Below are 25,270 nucleotides of genomic sequence, written 5' to 3' on the forward strand. Positions count from 1 at the left end.
CGAAACAACCAACAATATTATTTAATGGTATTAACTACAAAATACAACCAGAAGGCTTGGCTTTGTTATTTCAAACACTGAAACAACCGTGGTTTAAAAAAAGCTTCTGGTCCAGTTATATACATGGTGAGAGCAGACAAGAATAGCAAGCTGCTTACTGACAGCTCTTGCTCCCATCTCTTCTTACAGTCCACGAAGCTGCACATAGTGAAGGCACAGTTAGAGTTCATTTCCTATATGTAACCTGCAAAAAAAAAATACTGTTCCAAACATGCAAGCCTAATACTCTCCATGAAGAGTAATAAACCACGCTTCCACTCAATATCTTTCTCCTAGGACAAGCCGCATGCCAGCTTTGTGCTCAGAGATGGCGAGGCTCTGTATGCATGGAGCTGTTGCACAGCTCGACCTTCAGGTGTGGGATGGGGGCTGTGCTGTCCTGCTGGCTGGAGGAAGACATCACTTGTGATCACACAAGGATCTGTTGTGTTGGTCAGTGCAGTGCAATGGGCCCAGCTCCAGGCACAAAGACTGCCCTGAGGTGCCCAGGGACTTTTCTTTATAATCATAGAACCATAGAATCGTTATGGTTGGAAAAGACCTCTCAGATCATCTATCTAGTCCTGCACTGGCCTTAACAGCAGTGCTGCTGTGTTACTTCTGGTAAGAAGAAAAAGAAAGAAGGTTAAAAACAGAAGTAAACAAAATGCTCCTTCACACAGGTTAGGAAAGGTTATTCATAGAAAGCCCACAGGATGCAGTCTGTAAAAACAGCATATGTGCCCTCAGCAGAACCCTGACGAGCGAGGATAATTTGCTCGTGAGCACTGCCAGACATTGCTGGCAATGCCATGACAGCAGCTGTAGCAAACAGACTGGGCTGCCCTCTTAAAGAGGCACTGCTGGGAGTAAGGGCATGAATCACCCTGTGTCACCAGCAGCTCCTGCCTGGCAGCTCCAGCCCAGTAGCCCCTCAGTACTGCCTTTCTCGGTTCCGGCTCCTCAGCAGTCCCAGCAGGGAGAAGGCACCTGCAGCTGCTGTCACAAACCCAATGGCACTGATGGCTCTGTTGGCCTGCAGAGAGGGAAGAAAACACAGGCACATGAATGAAGAGCACGTAGAGATAATCAAGGAAATGGAATGAATAATAGCGATCCCATGCCTTCACCCTTGGGCTGAACAAAAGCTGTACCCCCAGGCCCCAGCAACCCTCCTTGTTCAGGGTCTTTTGTGAGCCTGTGATGGTTGGGATCCCAGCCCATGGACCATACTGTCCCCATGCACTGCTGGGGCTCACACTAAGTGTCTCCATGCCAACCCCACAAGGATGGGCCCTGGGCAGCACGTGTTGCCTACCTGCTCAGAGACCCCCTCTCCGTAGCGGAGCAGAGTGACAAAGTGCTCACAGTTGTTGCCCAGCAAGTCGTAGGACACCTCCTGGTTGATGAGGTACTCGGCACGCCGGATGATGTCCTCCACAGGGAGGGGAGCATAGGTGCCATCGTACTTGTTGTTGATGCGGTAGGTGTCGTTTCCCACCACCTCCTTCAGGAGCTGCATCCTCACCATGGCCTTTCGGCTGAACACTGACTTGGCGCTGCCAAATGTGGCTGGAGGTCCCTCTTCTGGGGAAGGCACAGAGTGAGCTAGTCAGGTCCCACACAGCCTGGCCAAGACCCCAGAGAGCATCTGCCTGGCCCTGGAGGTGCCACCTGTAGGGCTTGCAGCTCCCATCCTTTCCTCTCTCCCATCCTGGATGACTGGCCACCTGCCCTCAGTACAAAGCAGTGTTCTCAGCCATCCCAAAGGACCCACCCCACCCCGCCAGCCTTACCCACAGGCGTCACGTTGATGATGTACCCATCTCCCAGGTAGAGGGCCCAGTGCTGGTACGCCGGACGGAAGATCTCAATCAGGTCCCCAGGCTGGGGATCTCCAGGGTGGGCGGCACTGAAGCTCCCAATTGCTGCCATCTTGCAAGATCCAGCTCAGGACATGCTTCTCTGGCTGGGTAGATCAGATCAAGGCACCAGGGGAGCTCTGGGGCACACAGAGGTTGTTTACTGGGGGCTGGCTTGTCAGGTCATTAATGCCTGGCACTTGCAGCACAGGCAGGTGACAGCTGGCCACTGCTGCACTGAATGCTGTTTGCAGGACCTGGCTGTGCTCAGTGTGCTGGCAGAGGGCAAGGAGTAAAATCCACCCTTGTCCTGCTGAGCAATGGGAGCAAAGGGTGAAGCCATGGCAGGCCAACAACAGCTCCCACCTCCCAGTTCCCGCTGGGGTGAGGAGGCCAAGCTGTCCCCCTTGCAAGCCCTGATCCCATTGATGCTCTCCCCAAAACAGCCCCCCCGGACCGGCTCCATCGGGCTGTCGCAGCTGCCCTCGCACACCGGCGGGGCTGCAACACCCCAAGCTGTGCCCGTAAAAGCTCGGCACCTCGAGGGCCGCATCCTGCTTACAGGCACCCACTCCTCGCCCACTCCCCACCCGAGCTCTCCCCGCTCACCCCTGCGTTCGTCCTGCTGCCGCCGCGGCCCCGAGCGAGCCCGGAGGCGGAAACCAGCCCAGCCCCAGGCTCCTCCCGGCCGCTATAAATAGCGAGGAACGGGCGGCTGACTGTCTGCGTTGTCGCTGAGCCCGATGCCCGGGTATGCAGCGACCATATGGGAGAGCTGTAAACAAGCATCTCTCACCGGGAGTCCTCCCGAGAGTGAACGGCGGTGCGGTGCTCTGCCACTTCGCTTCTTTGCTGGCAAAGGGAAGAGACGGATGTGGAGCTCAGAGCCCGTCCCAATGGCTGTTTTTGGGCAAAGATGTCTAGGTTGGCTTTTCACGTGTCTTTGTGTTGAGGCCCAGGGATTTCCTCCAGATACAGGAGTGCATGGCCATGCCCGGCACATCCTCTGAGCTGAGGGGTGAGCGAGTGCAGCTGAGCAGCTGCGGCCACCCCATGGCTATTGCCAGAAGGGAGGGTCCACCACCAGCAGATGTGTGCTCTGAGTGAGCTGAACCAAGCAGGGGATTTAATGCTCAGCGTTAAGACAGCTGGTTGATTTACAAGATCCGAGTGGTGTCAAATTTGTCATCTTTCTGGCTTCTATTGATAAATAATTAGTTCAGTGGAGCACTGCGTTGCAGTTTTGCTTTCTTTATTACCTCATTTCAAGTCTGAAGCACTTCTAAGGCTGTGCAGTGGAAACCCAAAGCAATTCCTATGACACTGAAATAGCAAAGTGTATCCATGGAAACCCCCAAATCTGCTTCACCTGTGAACAGGTAGGCTGCATTACCTGGAAGAGCTGGAGCTGTGATCCTGCAGGCTGTGGGGTGTCCTGTGCTCCCAGCAGCTACAGCAGGAGTTGAGCATGATCAGCAACACTCAACATTTACAGAACTGCACTGTTAGCAGGTACAGGAGAGCAATAGGAAGCTGCTGCTGAACAGGCAGGATAGCTGCTTTTAGAAACGTGGTGAAATTGCAGCATGACGCTGGCAATTTGTTTGTAGGCAGGTAGGTCCCTCACTCTGATTCGTTCTCATTATGTAGTGAGGCTGAAAGCCCCTTTCCATTCAAATCCATTCCTCGATGGCTGGGCTGTGCATGTATGGACAACTGGCATGTTCTTGAATGGACCCGAGCAAAATGCCTTTTATCCACCTGTCTGCCCATGGGGATTACAAGTGCTTTTCTGGCTAACAGCACTGAGGGAGGTTGAGGAGCAAATATTTGGTAGAGGAGTAAAATGAGGTCATTGCAGGAAGGAGATAAGGTGTGGCTGAAGAAAGGGGCCTTGCTGAAACTCTTGTCTGATATATTTCCCTATCTCATGAGACCAAGAAGAACTACTGGGAGCTGTTGGAATATTGGGTTAATACTGGAGATCCATCCCATCCAGTGCAGGAGCACAGGAACAGCAGCAATATCCTGTTACATCTGAGTATGATGTCACATGGTTTGGGATATTCCTTTGCTCATTGGGATCAGCCGTCCTGGCTGTACAACCCCTCAGCTTCTGGTGTGCTGCAATCCTGCTCTCTGGCAGGGCAACGTAAGGAACTGAAAAGACCCTGGTTTTGTATAAGCAGCATTTGGGAATAACTAAAGCAGTGGTGTATCATCAGTACTGTTTTTTGATTTGTTGTCGTTGGTTTCTTTCCTTTTTCTTCCCCACAGATCCAAAACATAGCATCATAGGAGCTGCTCTGAGAAAAATCAGCTCTATCTCAGCCAAAATCATTACAATGCTTAAGCCTTGCAATAAACACTTTTGATATCCTGCTATTGAAGAGTTCTTAGTGGAGTCCAAGCCTGAGCTGGTGCAAATCTCTAACCACATCTCTAAGCGTGACAGCTTCAAAGCTTGCAAAGACCTGAAGGAGGACTTTTGACAGGATCTCATTGTTCATGTAGGTTTTGTTGCTTGTCATTAGCACCCACAGGCAAGGGACAGTGACAGTCCTCATTCTTGTCCACTCCAGACAGACAGCAAGGAGGCTGCTGTCACTCAAACAATTACTTCTTTCAGACTGTCACTCCCAGTGGGGTGGATGGAGTGGGGTTATCTGTTATCTGAAGAGTTTGATGTTGTCTTATTTTTCCTTTTCTCCACAGCCAGTCATGCTTTGCCAAAAGAACAGAACTGTTTCCAGCTCAGCCATCTGTTTCTCTCCTGTTTAAGTATTTGGGTAAGGTCATCTCATGACAACCTGCTTGGGATGCTATCATTAATTCTGACCTTGTCAGTCTGCTGCTAGTGCCCCTATCAGAGGTAAGGATGTGACAGTGTGCAGTACAACTGTGCTACTGAATTCTGTCTAGACTTAATGCTACTTGAACAGCCTCTGAGGACAATACAGTGTATAATGTGAGTTAAGACTTACTTCAGTTTGAGTGTGCAACATGAGAGCTGAGATATATTTTAGATGAAAAACTTCAGAAGCCTTTAGTAAATGCAATTATTTATTTATTATTTTGAAAGTGTTAGAAATATTAAAATACAAGAGCAGAAAGTAATACATATGAATTGAAAAACAAAACAAAACAAAAAAAAAGACAGCAAAACATGGTAACTACAGGTATGTGCTGTGGGGTTCATCTCGGTCAAATGCAGCGTTCACCACGTAGCCGTAATTGTGTTCACGTACTCCGTCACCTGGTGTATCCTCAGACTTGTGCAAAGATGCATTCTGTGCACCGATATTTACATTTGCCTTTCTGCTGTTCTTTCTGTACACAAACAAACAAACACCAACAACCATCTTTAATTTCTTATCTGTAATGGGAGGTCAAACAGTGGTGTGAGTGTGTATGTCAGATTCTGAAGGATTCTAAGTTTTGTGGTAGTGATGCCTATGCCTTATGTAATAGGAATGGCACATCTTCATTCCTGTGGAAAAAGCATTCCCTCATATTCCTCAAATGATATTTTGAATGCTGCACTTCCTTTCTGATTCTGCAGGTGTGGGAATAGCACGAGTCTGGGGGTGTACAGAGGCTAAAATGAGTGTATGGGTCTTACCCTTGCTGAATGTGGCAAAGCTGGGAATAGTCTTACCTGAACAGATACACTGCAGAGGTGATGAGAATGATGACAGCAACCACTGCTACTGTAACTCCAACAGCGATGGCAACTGTATTGCTCTGAGAACTCTCTGGGATACTTGAGTCATCTGAAGAAGAAATGAGCCCAGTCAGTGTAAGCTAAGAGCACTGAGAACAGAAGACTCCTCAATTTCAAGAGTGAAACTGCACTCTGTGGCATCTGAACAGGAGGCAGACGTGCCTGTCTTCTTGGCTTATACTGTGTTCTCTGACTGGACTGGCTCTCTGGAATGGTGTCAGACCAAGGTCCTGTATGCCCTGCTGAGCCCTGCTGTCATGCTTTCTAATATCTCTTTGCTGGGGGAGCTGTCCCCCTCCTTCTGTTTGAACATACCAATACAGACATGACCACCCACCCTGTGGCACAAGACCCAGTTTCTACCTGGAGGAATAGTGCCACTGACTTGTTTGGATTGTGTAGTGGAATATTTCTAGTGTCAGCCCAAATTTTGCCTGTGACTAAACTGCCCTTGAAAAGATGTGATGAGGTCCCAGACTAACCTGTCACCCCCTCCCACTGTGTTACTTACTGATTCACAGCATGGAAATTAAAAGCCAGCTTAGTCTTCTCCACAATGACACATTTTCTGTTTTGTTTTGTTGTTTCATAGTGGTGTGTGTAATTCAGACAGTGAAAACCAAAATAGTTTTATTACCTATCCTTTCAATGTCGCAGCTTCTTCCTGTGTACAGCTCTGTACATTCACAGTAGTAGTTGCCAGAGGTGTCATTAGTTGTTTCAGAGCAAATTCCATCATTCTGGCAAGGACTTGGCATACATGGTCCTCCTAGCAAAAGGAAGGAGAAACACTTCAGAATCTCACATAATCCAGCCCTGAGAGAACTGCTCTTGATTAGATTATACTGCTACTTGCTGGACATGCCCTGTATTTTAAGGCCTGTTAGTTATTTTGTACTTGATAAGAGGAGAATGGGAAACACTTTCTACAACAAAACATCAGGGAAAGTTCTTCAGTAACCTTACTAAGTAAGCTTATTATTTCTTCCATTCAGGCTGTTGCAACTATCCCAGACCCAGAAACATCCTGTAAGCAGTAACTCAAGACTTCTTAGCAGTGAAGGAAAACATGATAGGCTTAGTGGTTCACTTACTCCTGTAGCACCCACGAGTGTAGTTTGCAGCATCACAGATTTCATCCGAACCACATGCTATGTTAGAGCAGGTGACGGTGGAGCTCTCTGTGCACCGGCATTTCTGGGAGCAGTCATCAGTGGTGAACACTTCTCCAATCTGGAAGATAGCAGTTGAATGTTAAAAAGTATGAAAACCAGGCAGGGAAACATGAATGGAACACTGTAGCCTTATGCTACTCTGATTCTTCCTGATGGATAACAACAGGGCAGACCTCTCTTTCTTGTACTCTGAATACAGAAAGCAAGCAAGCAGCTCATTAACCCATCTCCTTGAAACTTAAGGAATACTTATGAAAGTTTGAGGTGTGAGATCCTAGCCCCAGGTTGGGTACACAGACAACCAATAATATCTGTCTCTGGAGATAAAGTGGCAAATGCATCATATTGTGCCTCCAAGACAATGTGCAAAGATGCTATGTTTCACTTCTCTGGCAAGCCCCATTTGTTTAGCGTCTACCTCCTCCCATAACACCATCTTTACTTGCTTTAGGCCTTGTCTGTATCAAACCTCCAGTGCTGAAATGACTATAAAGCTTTTTATCCCGCAGCTGGAAGGGTGGAATCTCTGGATTCCTCAGAATTCAGCCTTGCTGGGGGCTGTCTTTAAACTGCAGCCAGCATTACATACTCTCAGTCCCTCCTGTGCCACTCTTCACTGAGAGGAGAGGGACCATGGTGACCAACAGATTTTTTCTATAACTGGTGCATTGTAAATTTTAGAGTCTATTGTGGCTGTTTACTGTAATAAAGGTGAAGAATTAACAAGGAGGTCAGAGTGTAATCATATGCTTCCCCCAAGCGCCTGCAGAGTATTCTGACAGGCAGACTTTCAGAGGCAAACTGAGTGATGTATTCTCTCTTCCCTTCCTCCAGAGACCAGAATATTATTAAATAAATGGCTCTTTGTTTCTAATGCAAAGTTACATGCTGAGAAGAACAAAGAGATTATCAAAATAATTAGCACAAGAAAATATTGTTTAGCACTGTGGGAGCTGTCTGGCCTGCTGAGACACCGTACCTCATAATATTTGTCAAGGTATGTGCAGCCACATTCTCTGTAAGGCACACAGTTAGAGTCACTAAGAACGTAGCCAGGGAGACATTCACAGCCTTCAGTACAAGGCAATTCACACTCAGACGGGCTGGTCATGTCGCTGCAGGATGCAGGGCATGCAGTCACACATGAGTTGTATTTGCTGTTGGGTGGACACACCATCTCTGTAAGAATAAGGAGAGTCCAGTTATAACAAATTGCAGCTACACATTGCCTTTTCAGAGCTGTTTTGTAAGGGCAAAATGATGAACACACATACACAGAAACATTCACACATATAAAGGTAATGAACTTATAAGTGAATGACTCCCAAATAAGAAAATGCATTCTCAAAGCTATTCATATGCTGTGCTCTGAGTCCAGGTTTTTACTGATATCAGATTACTTCTCACATCCAGAGTATCTATCACTGAAAGCATCAGAGTAGTTTCACAGCTCTGGGAAGTGTATTTCATTAGAAATACAAAATCCTCTACCCATGGGTGATGCACGGTAAGTATGGCCTGGATTAACCTCTCAGCTTGGGAAACAAAAATAGTTAGGAAGAAGAGGCTTGAGATTATTGTAAATTCTATTTCAGCATTTTTCAGTCTGAAAGACCAGTTGGGAATGGAGACATTTTATTTTTCTCACAGAACTTCTCATGGCAGGGGAACTGACTGCTCTGCTCCCCTAAGCAGCTTTCTAAGGTGGAGTCTAATAGAAAACATCAGCAGAAGACTCAGACGCAGTGACAAGTGTGTGTGCTGAACTATGAACAATGACTGAGGTGTGAATTGACATTTGTAAGCCCTAAGAAGCTTTGCTTCTAGCAAAAACCTCTAATCTTACATTTTGAAAGTTCTTTAGGCAGAAACCACACTTTCAGTTTCTTCCTGTACTTACCACAACCTGTCTGTTGCCTCCAGCCTTCTATATTGACTCCTTGCTCCTGGCAAGCCAGCACGTATTCTTTCAGATGGCGACATAATGTGTCAGTGCCATCTTCCTCCACACACATATCAAAGATGCAGTTCCTATGTGCAACATAAGAAAGCATTCATCCACTATACTTCCTATTTATTTATTGCTGCTGCTACTTTCTCAACTTTGCTGATCATCTGAATATCAGTGGCCTGAATTTCAGAAGCAGTGAGAACTGAGGTGAATGGGATCTGCAAATATACAGCATCTCAGAAAAATAAAGCAGACTCTAAGAAAGTGAAACAGGCTGCCCAACCAAATTCTAGAGTGAGGAGTAATGTGGGCTTACATTAAGAATCAGAATACAGACCCTGAAGTCAGTGGTCCATTTGTTTGGTTTGAGGTACCTTTACATTCCTCTCACAGCCAAGAGAGGCTTTGAAGTGAGCACCACCTGTCTCTGTACATTACTTACAACTATATGAGTGCAGAGAAAAAATACCCAGGTTGCAGCAGACACTTACATGGAATAGGGCTCTGGTGGAACTGCAGAATGACAGTTTGCAAAAGGACCGTCCAATGCAGTCAGAATTTGACATTTAGAAGTGCTGTTTTCTTGCATCAGCTTATTTTCACTGCAGCCTTGATAGAGCCCTGTATCTGGTTCCTCATCAGGCTCATTTTCCATGGTGGTTTCTCGCCTGGGAATGAAGTCATTATGAAACACTCAGGTCTCTGTATATCCAGCATTCATTGCACTAGTTTACAAGTAACAGCATTTCTGCCTTGTGACAGAAGTGTCATCTTATTTCTCTCTCAGTGTTCATACTGAATGCGAAGTGGGTATATATAGCAAATAAAAGATGTACTAGGAAAGTTCCTACCATTTCAGATATACATGTTTTTTTAAAACAAAAAGAACAGCTGTTGTTATCTCCATGGACATTCTATATGACACAGGTTTCATCCAGGCCACCTAATCCATTCAATAATAATTAAATGCTAGGCAGCTGGAATAAACCATTTCTTGGAGGTATGTTCACTTTCACTGAAGAGCTGGCTACATGCTTGAAGTGCCAGAATTCTTCTCCAGGCATAGCTTCCAGAGCCTCTCTATGCTCAACATTAGCCCACATGCTGCTTTCTACTATTCTGCTGGACAGGTTTTCACAGCCAAATTATATCCTGATACCTAATACAATTCTATTTACATACTGAAAAAAAAAAAAACAAACAACGAAATAATATAATAATTTCTGTTGGTGGTCAAGCAACCTCAAAAACCTTTCAAAGCAAATTGAAGAGGTGGAAGGAGAAGAAAACTTAGTTCCCTGTTTCAGTGTTCTGTATGGACTAACTAGGACAGCTTGGCCTGATCACAAATATCACAATGACATTTATTCAAAAGAATGTTCCAGTTTTTTTTTGTAGTAGCAGAAAACATAATGTAGTCATGAAAGTAAGGAAGTTAGACACTTGAAAAATCTCTTCTGTGAGGAGCTGTGAATTCATCTTGATGGATTTTGAAGGTACCTTCATGTTCCAAAGGGAGTAATGACACTGAACCAGGATCTGCCAGTCCATTCAGCAAATGATGCATTTAATCTTTGCCAGGACCCATGGGCTGGGCAGATACCTTATTCATCCCTGTGCCCTAGCAGTTGTAATGGCTGTGACTCCAAAGAAGGACAATGAACCAGAGCACTGCACTGACAGCTCAGACCTCTTTTGGCAAGATGAGAAGGCACTGATATTTCACCTCAGTGTTGAGCAGGAAAAGTCCCCACATGCAGACCAAGGGAAGAAGAAGGAACAGAAACCTGACTGCATAGTTAGACCAGAATTTTAACTATGGCTTAATTTCATAACTTCCAGTGGCTATGTTTGCCAGGGATATTAAGTAGAAAATTAGGTACCTGAAACGAGAGGCTCTTCTTTTCACAGGGACCTTCCAGCTCTCACCGAATGCATTCACATTCTTCAGCCAAACACCATCAGGGTTTGTGAAGTCATTTTTATATCTACCGTCAAAGTTACCGCACAAGCCTTCTACTCTGTTGTTGTAGGTGTTGGCCAGCTTTATATCTAGGAAAGTTCAAAGGCAAAAGTAGCCATTATAAAGAAATATTTTCTTCTGAATATATGGAAAAAGTGGAAAGGAGTGTGAACTACCAAATTCCATTATTCAGACTGTAGCTGGTAGTGTGATGCAGAATTTTAAATGAATGGAAATACCATGGCTATACTACATTGTAAAGCAGTGGAAACTACACTTCGAATAGAGGAGGTAATGTGTTTTCAGCTTACATGAATGAGTTCTGTATGCATGATATAGAAGTCCTGATGAGAAACAGTAAAGAATGGCTTTATCTGGAACATGCTTGAGAGGAAGCATGTAAAAGAATGCAGTCTCAGTTGTTCAGCTTGAGGACCTCAGTCCTGTAGCTGGATTAAGCTGGGAAATAGGCAGATTCAGAATTTGCCCCATCATCCTGATCAGCAGCTTAAAGTCATTTGCTTTTGTTTCTATCACTCAGGCCTTACTTAACATCTAAAGTAGTAGAACAATCTGACTCCACATACAATTCCTCCTAAATTCAGATGGATCTGGTTAGAGTAATGACTACTTCCATGAGAAATAATTATTGTTTCAGTTTTCTGGAAGTTCACATGACAGAGAACCACAGGCTTAAAGGGTGGAAATTTCTAATTTTATTTTGGGTTTAGACCTTCTTTGTAATGATAACATTTTTTGACATGGCGCATAAATATTCCTGAAGACTGTTTTAGTATCACTTACCTGCATTTTGATCACCATCGTAGCTCAGGTATAAGCCAAAATCTGTCTCCAGGTAAACTCTTGTTATCCTCTGGTATATATGAATACCATCATGGGGACGAATAGGGGCTCTCACCTTCACACCATCCAACTAAAAGGGAAAAAATATGTTAATACTTATAGTATACTTGACAAAATCATATGTGGCTTTGATGTAGATAAATGCTACAAAGGAACATCCTTCTTTTCTGGTTTTATGATAAATATATAAGATATTTTAATCCAATAAAAATGCAGTATTCAACTTTTAAAGTAACAATATCATATATTAAGGAAAGTGATCTGGACTCGGTGTTCTTACATCAGTACCACTCCTGAGAGATTTCCATTACTGAACAAAAGTGCATGTTTGAGCCAATGTATGCTATAATGGACAAACAAAGAGGGTAGAAACTGAGTTTTCCCAGCATAATCCACACTTGCTCCTACCACTGATCATATTTTGTGTGGCTTTATTGTAAGTTTTGGATATTTGTTATTTTATTCCTAAGAATCCCTAAAAATTTATCTTTCACTGCTTTAGAAAGAAGGAACACAACTGAAATCATGCTTTTTCTTGCCCCATAGTACTGTTGTAACAACACAGCTAGCTTTAATTACTTACATTCTTTAGAACAGTCCCTTAATTTATTTGTTTACCTTTAAAGGAGAACCTTTGTCTGTGCTCTGCAGTCAGTGAGAGACTTACCAGTATCTGCTTGCCTTGCCTGAATCTCACTTCGTGATTGTAAACGTTGATGATAATCTCTTTCAGGTAAGTAATGCGCCGATTTAGACGAAGAGGGAAGTTCATGCCTTCAACACTGAACGGTGTCAGAGTATCAGGTAGGCCAGGGATGGTCTGAGTCAGAATATATGTGAATTTCCCTTGGAAGTGGTGAACCAAACCATCAAATGTGATATAATGTGGATCTCCTATGATCCGGCACATGCCAAAACCTGAAAAAAAAGAATTTCATTGCCTTCCAATCTGAATGCGTGAACCAAATTTTATGCATAAATCTGTTTAATACAGACTAAGCTGCCAAGTTTCTAGATGTACATAGATTTTCAAACTTTTGTTCTACTCCTCTTTACGAATTCCCCGTCTTGTACTGTAACTTTCTACTGAGAAATTAGGCCTTTTTTGTGCTTAATAATGTGTCATCAATAGTATTGTCAGACCTGCCTTTTCATGTTGTAAAGTTTGGAAGTGCCATGGAAGAAAGAATGGACACTCAGATCCCTCCTCCTTCTCTAGTCCCCGTGGAATAGCAGATGAAGATCTGCCTGCACCTACCTGTTGGATTGCACTTGTATTTTCCATTTTTGATCAAGCAGGATTCTTTAGAATCACATCCATAACTCTGACATTTGATGACACCATTCCGCTGACACTGACATCTTTTGGCGCAGTGTGGAGTAATCCAGGTCTCCCCAGCCTGGACACAAATTGTGTTATGTTACCAAGGTGCTGAGCAATAGAAAGTCAGTAGCAAAACTAGTGGAGTCTGGCTAGGTGCATCCTGCTGGCCATTCCACTATCACTCAATTCAGGTTTAATTTTATCAAGAAATTGGGAGGGGGGAAATCTTAGTCCATTTATCTCCCAAAAGGGAATTGGAACACATAACGGGAATGGGATAGACCACCAAATTAATTCTGATAAAGTTTTGAGTATGCCTCAATTTTTGCTTCAAGGTGCAAATTACCACATTCCTGCAATTCCTGCATCCTCTAACAACTTAAGCCCACAGCTTTTGTTAACCAAGTGAAATGTGTTTAAAATGGTAGACTCTGAAGACTTTCTCATTGTGTTGGACACAGGACCAATTTCCTGCAAGTTCTGCAGTCAGAGATTTACCTTACAATAAACTACTCACACTGTAGTAATTGTTGTCATCATCCCTGCAGCCACAGTTGCTGAGAGGAACACACTTGTCATTGCTGAGCACATAGTTATCATCACACTCACAGCCCTCTGTGCATGATTCTGTCTTCTCACAAAGGGATGAGGCAAAAATGTCATTGCATGTTGAAGGGCAGGCAGAGGCACAGGCTGTGTAATGGCTGTGGGATGGACAGGGCAATGCTGTGTGGGTGAAGAGAACAGAAGCAGTGTTATTAAACACATTAAGACAAATGTTCTTGCCTGATATCTTCAACTTGGCCTGTAAAACAGTAGTGTAGGACTGCCTTCTTATAGATCATTTTCATCATCAAACGATTTTTTTTTTTTCCTTCCATAATTAGATGTTAATTTTATTAAATGGATGGAGTGTGGCACATACACTGGAAATTAATCCAAGAACTTGGCTCTTCATAAGCAACTGCCTGAATTGTCAGTGAGTGGCTTTGATCCCTGTGTTCAGTTTCCAATTTTGTTTTTTTATTTCTGGTTATATTACAATTATTATCGTTAGACTTGATGATCTTGAAGATCTTTTCCAGCATAAATGATGCTGTGATTCTATTATTTCTCCATTTTAGACTCACTGCAGTATCTCAAGACATTCATTTGGCTACCAAACCCACTCTAACTCCACACTATCATCCACAACTCATCTAGTCAGTATCACTGGGTTTAGTTCAGCTTGCAAACAGTTCAGCAACACAGCCAAGTCATAAAATCATAACAACCAAATTGCTTATTTTGAAAAGTTTGTCTTAATTTTCTTTTATAGAACTTGTCTACCTAATACTGCTCATTTGTCTTATGCTGTCAGCCACCCGCTTTTCTGTTTTTTTTTCACTTTCTTGTGCACTTACGACAAAATGTGCTATTCCTCCATGTAATGGTGACTCCTTGATTCCTGCAGGTGTCCACATAGAACTGAACTATGTCGCAGAGAGCAGACTTCATGCCATCATATTGACACATGTCATAGGTGCAGATCTTTATGAAGTCTTCAGGCTTCACCAGATGATGACATGCTTTGAATTTGTCTGATTTTAGGACATTGCACTGGCTTTCAATGATTGGTTTATTCTCACTGGTGCAAGGAGGAACATCATCTTCTCTCGAGTCTGATAAACAACTGCAAGAAAACACAGAAACAGCTGCACTTGAGTTTCAAAGACATATGTGAGACTGAAACTGGAAAGTTTGTTGCCACTGAAAGATACTAAATATATAGTACTGGAGACTGCAGTCTTGTTTGTGTCTACAACTGGAAGAGTAGCAGCAGCAGATATGCATGACAATCACCATGCTTCTTCTAGACCTTGGTTACATGCTCTGAACCTGACCCTGATGAGAGGAGTGATTTTCCAGCTTGACCTTGGACCTGCGTCATCTATGCAAAGTCATGTTGTGATACGGGCTCTTTGCTGGGCCTGGCTGCCACCCTTGGGCACCCACTGCTTGCCCTCTGTGGGCACCGTAGCATGGGATTTGGCTGGTGAACCCACGGTTGTACAAGCTGTGTTACCATGCTAAGCTCTCTGTACTGTTCTCAAACTCTATCCTCCTTATCTATTATTAGTCTATCTATTATACCTATTAATATATTAGTATTTTCAGAGTAAAATAAACATAGGCTGTGTCCACACTGTATACTACACCAAAGCCTAATTGCCCAAGTATGTTTGTGGATCAGTAAAATGGCTGTGGTTTCCACCTGGCCTGTATAGTGATTGCTGCTGGTGATGGCTTTTTTTTCCTTTAAGCTTTTAACTGAAGAAGAGAAAAATTTCATACACACTATTTGTATGCTACAAAGTCGTAAAAGACAAAGTAATTAGAGGAATACTGCTCCGAAGAAAGATGGAAGGTAGGAAGTAATGCTCACCCTGCATCACTGTCTTCTTCTACTTTCCAGCTATTTCCAAACTGAGTGACACTGACAATTGTGCCATTGGGCAAGGACAGATCGTCTTTATAATCATCATTGAAGTTACCACACATGCCTTGTACCTGCAAGCAAACAAGAACCATACTATAAAAATAATCTGCTCTACACCAGCTTCCCCAGTTAGTTCTTAATCATTGCCTCTGGAATGATGAAGTTGAAACACTAATGACAATCAATCTTGTAATAAATATTTCAGACATACTGACTGCAACAACAGAAAATAAATAGACACTACAATACCCTAAGAATTCAAGCCATTTAATTCTATAAGTATTTCCCAAGCTGGGTCATTTTCTGTTAGTTCTCCTCTGGAACACAAGGAAATTGGTGCGAAGAGGAAAAAAATACAAAAAAAAAGATGTGTGTTACAATGTATCTATGAAGAATGATGCAACAGCAAAATACAAGAACAAAGAAAAATAAATACACAAGCAGTGGTTTTGAAAGAATACCAATATGTTTACACAGTAAATCTTACCTTTGAGAAGTAAGACTGTGGAAGGGTTATTTCCAGGTGGTCATCACCATCATATTTCACTATCACACCAAAGTCTGTTTCCACTACCAGGTAATTGCCAACATTTCCAATGGACACACCCCGCACCCGGTTCTCCACTGGGGTGTAAACCCTTTGGTTGTTCAGCTGGAGGCATAAATCATTTGTCAGTATGGACAATCTCTCGTGAAGGCTTTTCTGCTTGAATCTATATTATTTGGAGTGCTGAAGGTTACTTGGACAGTTTTAGATTCTTCACACTCACTATTACATATTCCACCTACAGGTAGCAAAAATCAGCTTTTCAGCTGAGGTGAGCTGGGCAGGGCTCTAGCTATAGGTGTGGTTGGGCTGACAACAGTTACTGAAGTGGGGAGGTACATTCTTTAGTTCAGACAACAGTTCCCAGATCCTGAGGCTCTGGGCTCCACCTCCAAGATGTGGCTAACAGAACAATGAAACTAGAAGACAAGCCTTGGGAAATAGTCAGAAGCTTTATTCCCCCTCAACATCAACTTAAGAGAGGTGCCTGTAAATATTAAGGATACGAATATGTGTTTCTTACGACACACAGAGGTCATTTTTCCTAGAGCTACTATAGTAAGCTGATTTTAAGATAATTATTGCTGGAATAAGTAGCACCGACACCTACCAGGATTTCTTTGCTTTTCCGAAGGGTGATTCGTGTATCATACACATCTATGTAGACTTCTTTCAGGTATGTGGCACCTCTTAGCCCTCGGTCTTCATTCTTGCCAAGGATGGTTATTGGGTTGACATTGTGGCTGACAGACTTAACCAAGGTGTAAGTGCAGGTACCCACAAATGTGTACATCAATTTATCAAAAGTGAAATAGTGGGGATCTCCTGCCACCTGACATGTTACTTGGCCTGAAAGTGAAAAAAATAATTTAAGGATTTTGGACTAGATTTCACCATGGACTCAACTGACATTTGTATCAGTGCAGCAACTTAATCCTCATCATTATTACAAGAAGAAACTTTCATAGAGACATTTCAGGTTCACATCAATGGCATTTACCTGGAAATGAGAAATTACCAGTAGGTATCTCCTAAATTTAATTTAATAATTACATACAAACTGGCAACTTGGCAACAAGTTAACCTGTTTATCTGCTTCTACATGCTGCTGTAGCCATAATGCATGCTAATTAAGAGTAATCCAGAGATTTCCTCTGTAGCAATTTGAGAATACATAAATATATGAATAGGAAAGTAAATAAATATGTATCTATGTACATAATTATGTAAGAAACTTGCCAACAAACAGCCTCTCAGAAATGGCTCCCAAATTTAGAACTAGTATCACTGGTGATTTGTTTCTTGAATTTGTATGATCAAGACAAAAAGAATCCAAGGGTCCTTAGTGGCTCTTGGGCAGCATCAAGTTTTGCAGACATCAATTGCAGCAGAAGGGAATCAGTGACCACAAGACAGATCATCATGTCTTCTCGTACCTTACCACTGGCAGCACTTAGTTGGAATTATCTTTGCCATCACATATGAAAAGATATTTATGAGAAAGTTAGAGAGAGAAAAGAATCTAATCATGGAATTGACAACGAGATGATTTTTTCTGGGAGGACTTACCATTGGAATGACAGCCTAGCACACCATCCTTAACACTGCATTCCTCTCGTACTCCACACTCCCAGGATGAACAACTGATCACATTATTAGCATTGCAAGTGCAGCGTTCAGTGCAGGCATGATTGGTGAACCAGCTTTCACCCAGCTGAGGGGAAAAAATATTTAGAGTTATTTATTGTAAGATAAATAGAATGGTGATATCATAAGGGACAACTGAATTACTAGTATTTGAATGTGCATGGTATATGATCATTTACCCAGTTATGACCATAGAACTCAGTGATCAAGAAGGCTGGCAAAGTGAATCATTTTTGCTACTATTAACAGTATAAGTAGCAATTGTGATAGTGTTTTTTCTCACAATGATAGCAATTGAGATACACTGTTTTTAATTTTCTCTCTTTTTTTCTAAATACTGTAACTTGCCTCATGATAGTGGTTTTTGTTGTCCAGACAACCACAGCTGCTTTCTGGCACACATGTGTCTCCGCTCAGAACATAGCCGTCCTTACAGAAGCAACCCTCCACCGGCAATGTACTACAGGTATTAGCAGCCGAGGAGCTCACACAAGTAGAGGGACACCTAGTACCACAGCCTTTGTAGATGCTGCCTCCAGGACAGGACATTGCTGGAGGAAAAATTAAAAAATAAGATCATCAAAAAGGACAAAGTTGTTATAAAAATTGTTCCAGTGTTTTCGTTTTCACTGTTTGCTCCTGAAAATTAGGAAAAGTGTTGTTGGAGAGTCTGACACTGAAGAGTTCTGATTAGCAAGAATTTTCTTGCACCATGAGATGGTAGGTGGCATTTGGCAGTGGTGAGCAAGACTAGTAGACCACCCTGCACTTATCTCACATGGAAAGCCAAACATTGCAGGCTTGCCTTGAATGTAGGGCTGACATGACCATGCAGACCTAAATGTGCTTTGTTCTGTAATCCTTCTTCTGGAGGTTTAAAGACATCCAGATGTGCTGGAAACTCGAATCGTGCTGGTTTTGGCTGCCTTTATTATCTAAATGGGATTACAGCAGCAGTGCAGAGCTGTCTAGTAGTTTTTCTGAAAACAGCTAAGCTGCGTTCAAAGCCCTGAGGATCACTAATAGGTGACAGAGGGCAGTAGGGAGGCCATGGAAAAGATAAAACCCCTAAGTATGTACAATGCAGCTATGCCATGACAGTTAAAAGTTTCTAAGGCATTGCTTTCAAGTTTCATCAGAATCAGAACCACGTATGTTCTTTCCTCTCACCTTTGGGCAATTTGAGACAGAAAAGAGAGAACAGGGAGGAGCTGGTTAGAAAGCTTGGGCTGGACAGGGAAGATATAAAACTGCAGGAGGGATCACATCTTTTCAAAGCCAGTTTGCATTGGATCTAAACCTCAATTTCAGCAGGACAGTGGAAAATAGTAAATTTAATAAAGCTTTAGTTTGAACCACAACTCTCAAGGCTACTCATATCCAAGGATTAAATAGAGCATTTCACTCCTCTGAGCTCTGTTATTTCTTGACTGCCCAAGTCACTAAATTAAGGGAATAAAAGCATCTCTTCACATACCAGCTGGTATGTCTATGTTACTGCAGTTACTGTCTGAACACCTGCCACATTTAAAAATTGATCTAAAAATCAGATTATTTTCCATTGAGACCCCCCTGAGAAAATACATTGTGCTCTCACAGCCCTCCTGCTCCTCAGGGAAAATACTGTATTTCTCTCAGAAGTATTGAAGCATTTGTCCATTCCTGTGGCCTGAAAAAAACACCTAAATACTATTTATGTGAGATTCTGTGAAAAATCACCACATGCGAGTCTCATTCACTTCCATAACTACAGCAGGATCTCTCACTCCTGCTGGACAATTACAGCCAACACCACCAGCCATCTATCTTTTTCAGATTCCTAATTGATGTTTCATTTGAACTACTGATGGAAGGAGCATCTGAGAAACAGTCCTACTAATGTGACTGAGCAATCATCTTCTCTAAGACCGTAACCAAGCCATAGGTATTTAGGCCCTGGAATACAGCCTTAGGGTGCAGAGCCTGGAAGTCCATACTTTTAATCCGAGTTGAAGGCTTCAAAGCATATTTTCTTCATCTGTCTTTTTCTTTATAGACAAATGGTCAGTGCACTATCCTAGTGCTGACTGATGTATGCTTTTAATCAAAGGCCATTCTAAAATCATTCTGTTACCAAACTGAGCAGCTCCTGCCATAATATTATTACAAGCATAATTAGTCTGGAGATAAATGAAAATAATTCTGTAAACTTTCTAGAAACACCTGTTTCTTAAAATGTCTTACTAGAATTATTTTTGTCCAAAAGCCATCAGTGAATACTGAGAGCCTATAAATATCAGCTACGTTTGCACTGCAGATTGTGGATTTTCAGCAAAGCAAAGTTACAGTTACTCTCCCAGTACAAAAGCTCACATGAGATTCAGCTGACTATAATTCAAGTTTTACAATAAACTAATAGGAAATTATAAATTATTGAAGAATGTATCCAAAAGTTCATAGAAATTATTGCATTATATAAATACTGGAATAGTACTTAAGGTAAAGCAGACTCATACCAAAAGACTATACTTGAAGCACTGCATACAATGAAATACCATACATGAAAAAAGATAGAGGAGAATGTGAAAAATTTAAAGATCAAACACAGAATAAATATTTATAAACCACAACACTCACGGCAAAGAGTAGCATTTCTCCACTCTATACATATTCCAGCATTGATACATGACTCAGCATAGGCCTGTAGTCCATAGCATAAGGATGTTGCCTGTCCGTCAGTAAAACACACGTCATAAACACAATTATTGAAGAAATTTTCTGGAGGCACTTTGCTGTGGCAATCCTTGAAGATTCCTGTGTAAACAAAGAAAGATATACAGAGGACAGAAAATAAATGGGAAATTTATCACCATTATCAACTATGATCCGTCATGGCAAATGTATTGAGTGTTCCAGGCTGACTTTGTCTGTTTAGTAAGTTAAATCAACACTTGAAAATGAGCACATATGATAAAACCTGGCCCACTGTATCAGGCTTGTTTCTTCTCCCAGTGTGATTTACACAAGATAGCGTACATAAATTAGGACATGCTGGATAGGCAAGCCAGTAATTACAAACAACTCCAGGGCATCTCTAGTGTGGGAAACATCTGCAGAATTTCAGATGAAATATCTATAATTTATGCAATGACAGTGCCCTCTGAACTATTTCATTTAGAAAGTAGAATGCAAGCCACTACAAATCAAGAGCACCTATGGTTTCTGGTGATCATCCTCACATAATCCACATGAACATCTTGCTACTGTCTCATCAGTTGACATATCTTGACCTATGAATTTAATTTTGGCCATTGGCACTGGAGATTTTATATAAGCTCAGAACAGGCAAAAAGACAGCTACAAGCATTCTACCTGTTGGGTCTGTGATCATGCCGCATGCTGTATTCTTCTTTGCTTCACTCTCCAGCACAGCATCACACTTGTCTTCTGTTCCAACAGAGCACCTTGGGAAAGCAAACAAAATGAAATGTTTATGTACATGTCCTATTACCAGATCTTTTGTGGAATTCTGGCACAATAACCCCACATAACAGAGTGAATTTTGTTACAGTCAGAAGACTTTATCTAGCTTCTGTGAAAGGATGATGTGAGCCCATTTCTGAATGACTGCCCTTTTCAATGCCTTTTGGGCAAATCAAAGGACTGTTCTTGCTGAAGAAAAGAAGAGCTATCGGATCCAGTAAGTTAATGATTTCCAGTCAGGGATCTGGATGGAAGTCACACCTCACTCCCATAAAAAGTTCTTGCTTTGGAAATCAAGGCTTAAAGGATGCAACCTCTCTTCTCATTCCTGCTTTAATAAGAAGAGGAATTTCCCTGCTTCCAATGGGCAATTGGAAGATGCAGAATAGTTCCCAGATGAAAAAGCCAGTGTGTGGATAGATATTTGATTTCATAGAGTTTGATTAGGAAATGTGATTGGATTCCTGTACATACATGGTGTTATTCTCAGGTACAAGCCAGCTTTGTCCAAGCTCATTGGAATTACTTGCAGTGTCACCATTAGGCTTTATGTTGTCATCATTTGGATCACCATTATAATTACCTGTGAGGGTTAAAAAAAAAAAAAAAAAGTATTTATAAGATACATGAAGTTCGCAAGAACAAACACAGGTTTCAGGCTATAAAAGAAACTGTGTGAAGTAGCAAGAGAATATATCCAATGCCAATGTGCACTGGGTAAAATAAGAAGAGCACTTGTGTTTGGATCTCATCTGTAGTGTTGGACTAAAAATCAAATAGTATCATTTACATCATTACATCCTTGGGTAGGTTTCCTGAGTTGAAAGTGAGAAACAACCACACAGAGATAATTTATCTAGAACATTTCAGATGATCTAGATCAAAGAATAATAAGAAAATCAGAAACTCATAAGACAAGCTACTATTACAATTTCTACAATCCCATTTCCATCCTGAGGTATGTTTTGTGTAATCACCTGGATTACAGAATGTTGTATCAACTAAACCTGCTCAGATTCAGGCATTGCCAACATAACTGATGAAAAATGACTGATTGCTACTAATTCCAGTTGCACCCCACTCTCATTAGCTACATAAACTGTGACTCTCAGTTACTTTGTGTTTTTACTGTAGAAGAATTTCTTACAGAATGTAGTAGAATGTATCCTTTGTGTCTGACCAGCTCTTTCTCAAAGGACTCTCAAAGGATTCTATCTTCAGTGTTGTATATGCCTCTTAATGTTTTGTGGCATTTGAGTTTTTGAAATTACTTATGGTTTTTTCTTTTTCTTTTTCTTTTTCTTTTTTTTTTTTTTAACTTATTCATCAAGTCTGTCATTTGAGGATCATCCCTACTTGATCCCTTCATTGCTTTGTTTTACTCTAGACATTACTTATCTAAGGTAGAATATAATCATTACTCACTCTAATTTACACTTATTAGTGAGTTTTGTGTTTGTTTTTATTTTTAATCCAGCTAAAAATATTACCCTTAGTTATACTTCAAGGCATTTCAGACAGATAACATATCACTAGATACTTTGTAACAGTGTGCAGAGACTGAAAAAAATCAGTATTTTTACTTTGCTGCTGTAAATTCTAGTTCTCTTGGTAAATGGTAGTTTTATATAGATTAAGTATGACACTAGGAAAAAAGATTAAGTAACCACCAGTCTATACAACTCATTAAAAAGAGATTAGGTCTATGACTTACCACAGAGGCCACAGAGCAGACCCCTGTAATCAGATGGCACAGATACTTCTGCATAGTGATTTCCATCAAATCTCACCCACAGTCCAAAGTCAGTTTCCAAGAGAACATAACCACCACTGTTTTGAATACTGATCTTCTTTTCAATAAATATGGGTAGATTCATTCTGCTGCCATTCACCTACACAGCAAGTTGTAAAAGTTAGTGTATGGCTGCTGGAACTCATTCAACTACAAGCAACTGGAATAGCTTAGTGAAAGATGTCATTTTGTGCACAAAGAGAATGGGACACAATTAGATAATATTTTATCTTAGCAAAGTTTTTAAAAATCTCTTTAGAAGAGGTGCATGTATCCAATGACAAGAGAAAAATTACAATAAATTCTACAAAAAACAAACAAAAAACCCCCAGGTCTTTATCATCTTCATGTTAGTTTAAAACTATTTTAAACAAGTATTTTCTTACATTCACTTTCTTGTTTTTCAGCAAAGAAATCTGGTAGCCATAGACTTCCACTTGCACTGACTTCACGTAAGAGACTTTGGTGTTGGATCCTCTGTGCTCATTTGTTGTGGACACATCAAAGTATGGAATATTCTGAGAGATATTACACACTTTGGAGAGGGTGTAAGAACAGTTTCCCATGAAATTATGAACTTTGTGGTCAAAAGTGTTGTAATGTGGATCCCCAGAGGCACTGCAGGAAGCACGGCCTGGGAAGAAAGACAGAACAGTTTCCTCTGAATCTCTGCTGTATATGCTGCAGTCACTTTGTTTTACTTCCTAATTGCTGCTCAGTTGCAATAGATGGCTTCAGTTGAGAACAGAGTACAAAGGAGGTATGCAAGCTTTCCAGAGGAGAGAACACCCTTCTACCTTAACTGAAAATCACCCACATTCTGTGGCAATTCATGAAGAGCAAGTCATCTGATCCAGAGACTCATTTTCTGCATATTAGAGACACACCATATGAAACATGATACCTAGGAGTTGATATGAGTCAAGAACATCCAACTAAATAGAACTTTCATGCCAATAACTATACTGAAATTTAAAACAAGACATTCCAAAACCTGGGATAGACTCTTGTCTTTGTACTCCAAAAGAGTATGTACTCCAGTGTACCAGAAATCTCTGCTAGAGGCCAATGAAGAAATATGAACAAAAGGATATTAAGACATCAGAATATAAAGCAGAACAGTGAATTTGTAGTGGTCAGTTCTGAAAGGCTATCACTGAATATATGGAAAGAATCTACTCAAAAACTTTACAAGACTGGCTCTTCTGTTTTGGAAGCTGGAATGAACTGTTGCACTACCAGCTGTCTAGAGTTCTGCAGTCATATCAATTATGGAAATTAAAGAAAACATCTGAAGCTCCAGCATAACTCTGTTACTTCAGCTGTTAAGCCTGAAGTAAGAAAACTGAACAGGTAAAATAAGTAAAAAGAAATAAGAATGGGAATTTAATAAATAAATAAATAAATAAATTGAGCTTGGCTGGGGTATGGATGGCATTTGTGAAGGCTTAGTTGAAGTGTAAGGCAGTGGGCTTTGAGGTTGATGGAACTGCAATAAGACAAAGCTAAAGGAGGTCTGAGTCACCATGGGATATTTGCTCCACGCACCTGATACAAATTATATTAAGAATTCCACATAATGACAAAAATTATCACAGATAGAGATGGCAAAGTGAAAAACTCACCTGAACTTGGTGAAGGTGTTGTTGGAGTTGGTGGGTGTGGAGGTGTTGTTGTGTTATCTGGCAAGGGTGGCTGAGGTTTTGGAGTTGATGGACCTATTGCACGAGAGGTTTAGCAGAAATTAGAATTAATAAGCAGTTTTACCCCTGAAGATAGTATGTCATTTCCAAACAACCCAGTGCCATGACAGAATTTACCCAGGACAAGGTACACATAGTAACTATTCTAAAAAACTGTGCTACTGTTGATCACAGCCTGAGCCTCTAACAAACCACCTGAGGCAAGTAATGAGTCAGCTACAGGAGCACAGGTGAAGGTAATTCAGCTGTGCTACCAGAAAGAGTGTAGCTTGGCTCCACCTGTCCCAGGTCTCATTTAAGGCCTGACTACCACTAAGGCAGGATCTCTCTCTGGAGATCACTCCTTTGCAGAGTTTAGTGAGAATCTTCAACAGCAGTGAGCATTTACCAAAGATTTTCTTTCTATCATGATAATCTTTCATGCAAAACATCTGTTTAACCTCTGTTTACCTATTGACTGTATAACTGTACAATTGTATAACTGTACACACACAAATAATCTCTCATCACTATGTCTGAGGGAAAAGGAAACTGTAAGTAACTGACTGCAGTCATTCCAAACCCTAGATGTGGGTATGGAAGGAATCCAAAAAAAGAGTTGTCAGAAGCATTACAAAATGGGGGTGGGTAACAACAATACCTGAGCTTGGTGTGGTTGTTGCTGGGTGTGGAGGTGGCGTTGTGATGCCTGGCAAGGGTGTCCCAGGTTTTGGTGTTGATGGACCTTCTGCAGGAGAT

General features: G+C 41.7%; 2 protein-coding genes across 3 annotated transcripts in view; both read right to left on the reverse strand.

Annotated features, from left to right (window-relative positions):
• Window position 1: 1 nt before the first annotated feature.
• PLAAT1 (phospholipase A and acyltransferase 1) lies at window positions 2–2,874 on the reverse strand. 2 transcript variants are annotated; one of them, XM_015871751.2, is made up of 4 exons: window positions 2,698–2,874; window positions 1,836–2,041; window positions 1,358–1,626; window positions 2–1,075 (listed from the first exon to the last, which is right to left on the reverse strand). In XM_015871751.2, the coding sequence occupies exons 2-4, from the start codon at window positions 1,972–1,974 to the stop codon at window positions 974–976; spliced, it is 510 nt and encodes a 169-aa protein (XP_015727237.1). In that variant the 5' UTR covers window positions 1,975–2,041; window positions 2,698–2,874; the 3' UTR covers window positions 2–973. The 2 variants fall into 2 exon arrangements, with proteins under 2 accessions (XP_015727237.1, XP_015727235.1); XM_015871749.2 differs by lacking the exon at window positions 2,698–2,874 and adding an exon at window positions 2,511–2,634.
• Window positions 2,875–4,951: 2,077 nt separating this feature from the next.
• The window catches only part of LOC107318107 (IgGFc-binding protein-like), a 47,522-nt gene continuing 27,203 nt past the window's right edge, over window positions 4,952–25,270 (reverse strand). Inside the window, exons 35-59 of the mRNA XM_032446601.1 lie at window positions 25,173–25,259; window positions 24,455–24,547; window positions 23,216–23,463; window positions 22,752–22,929; window positions 21,512–21,620; window positions 20,927–21,018; window positions 20,192–20,368; window positions 17,924–18,126; window positions 17,498–17,642; window positions 16,539–16,777; window positions 15,869–16,033; window positions 15,328–15,452; window positions 14,306–14,574; window positions 13,420–13,628; window positions 12,837–12,978; window positions 12,246–12,496; window positions 11,519–11,648; window positions 10,635–10,803; window positions 9,243–9,419; window positions 8,701–8,831; window positions 7,780–7,979; window positions 6,720–6,858; window positions 6,263–6,394; window positions 5,560–5,674; window positions 4,952–5,231 (exon numbers count right to left, since the gene is read on the reverse strand). Coding sequence (XP_032302492.1) covers window positions 5,075–5,231; window positions 5,560–5,674; window positions 6,263–6,394; window positions 6,720–6,858; window positions 7,780–7,979; window positions 8,701–8,831; window positions 9,243–9,419; window positions 10,635–10,803; window positions 11,519–11,648; window positions 12,246–12,496; window positions 12,837–12,978; window positions 13,420–13,628; window positions 14,306–14,574; window positions 15,328–15,452; window positions 15,869–16,033; window positions 16,539–16,777; window positions 17,498–17,642; window positions 17,924–18,126; window positions 20,192–20,368; window positions 20,927–21,018; window positions 21,512–21,620; window positions 22,752–22,929; window positions 23,216–23,463; window positions 24,455–24,547; window positions 25,173–25,259 — 4,082 coding nt within the window. The 3' untranslated portion in view covers window positions 4,952–5,074. The remainder of the gene's footprint in view (window positions 5,232–5,559; window positions 5,675–6,262; window positions 6,395–6,719; window positions 6,859–7,779; window positions 7,980–8,700; window positions 8,832–9,242; window positions 9,420–10,634; window positions 10,804–11,518; window positions 11,649–12,245; window positions 12,497–12,836; window positions 12,979–13,419; window positions 13,629–14,305; window positions 14,575–15,327; window positions 15,453–15,868; window positions 16,034–16,538; window positions 16,778–17,497; window positions 17,643–17,923; window positions 18,127–20,191; window positions 20,369–20,926; window positions 21,019–21,511; window positions 21,621–22,751; window positions 22,930–23,215; window positions 23,464–24,454; window positions 24,548–25,172; window positions 25,260–25,270) is intronic.

Source organism: Coturnix japonica, chromosome 9 (assembly GCF_001577835.2).
Source record: "Coturnix japonica isolate 7356 chromosome 9, Coturnix japonica 2.1, whole genome shotgun sequence".
In the NCBI taxonomy this organism is placed as follows: Eukaryota; Metazoa; Chordata; class Aves; order Galliformes; family Phasianidae; genus Coturnix; species Coturnix japonica.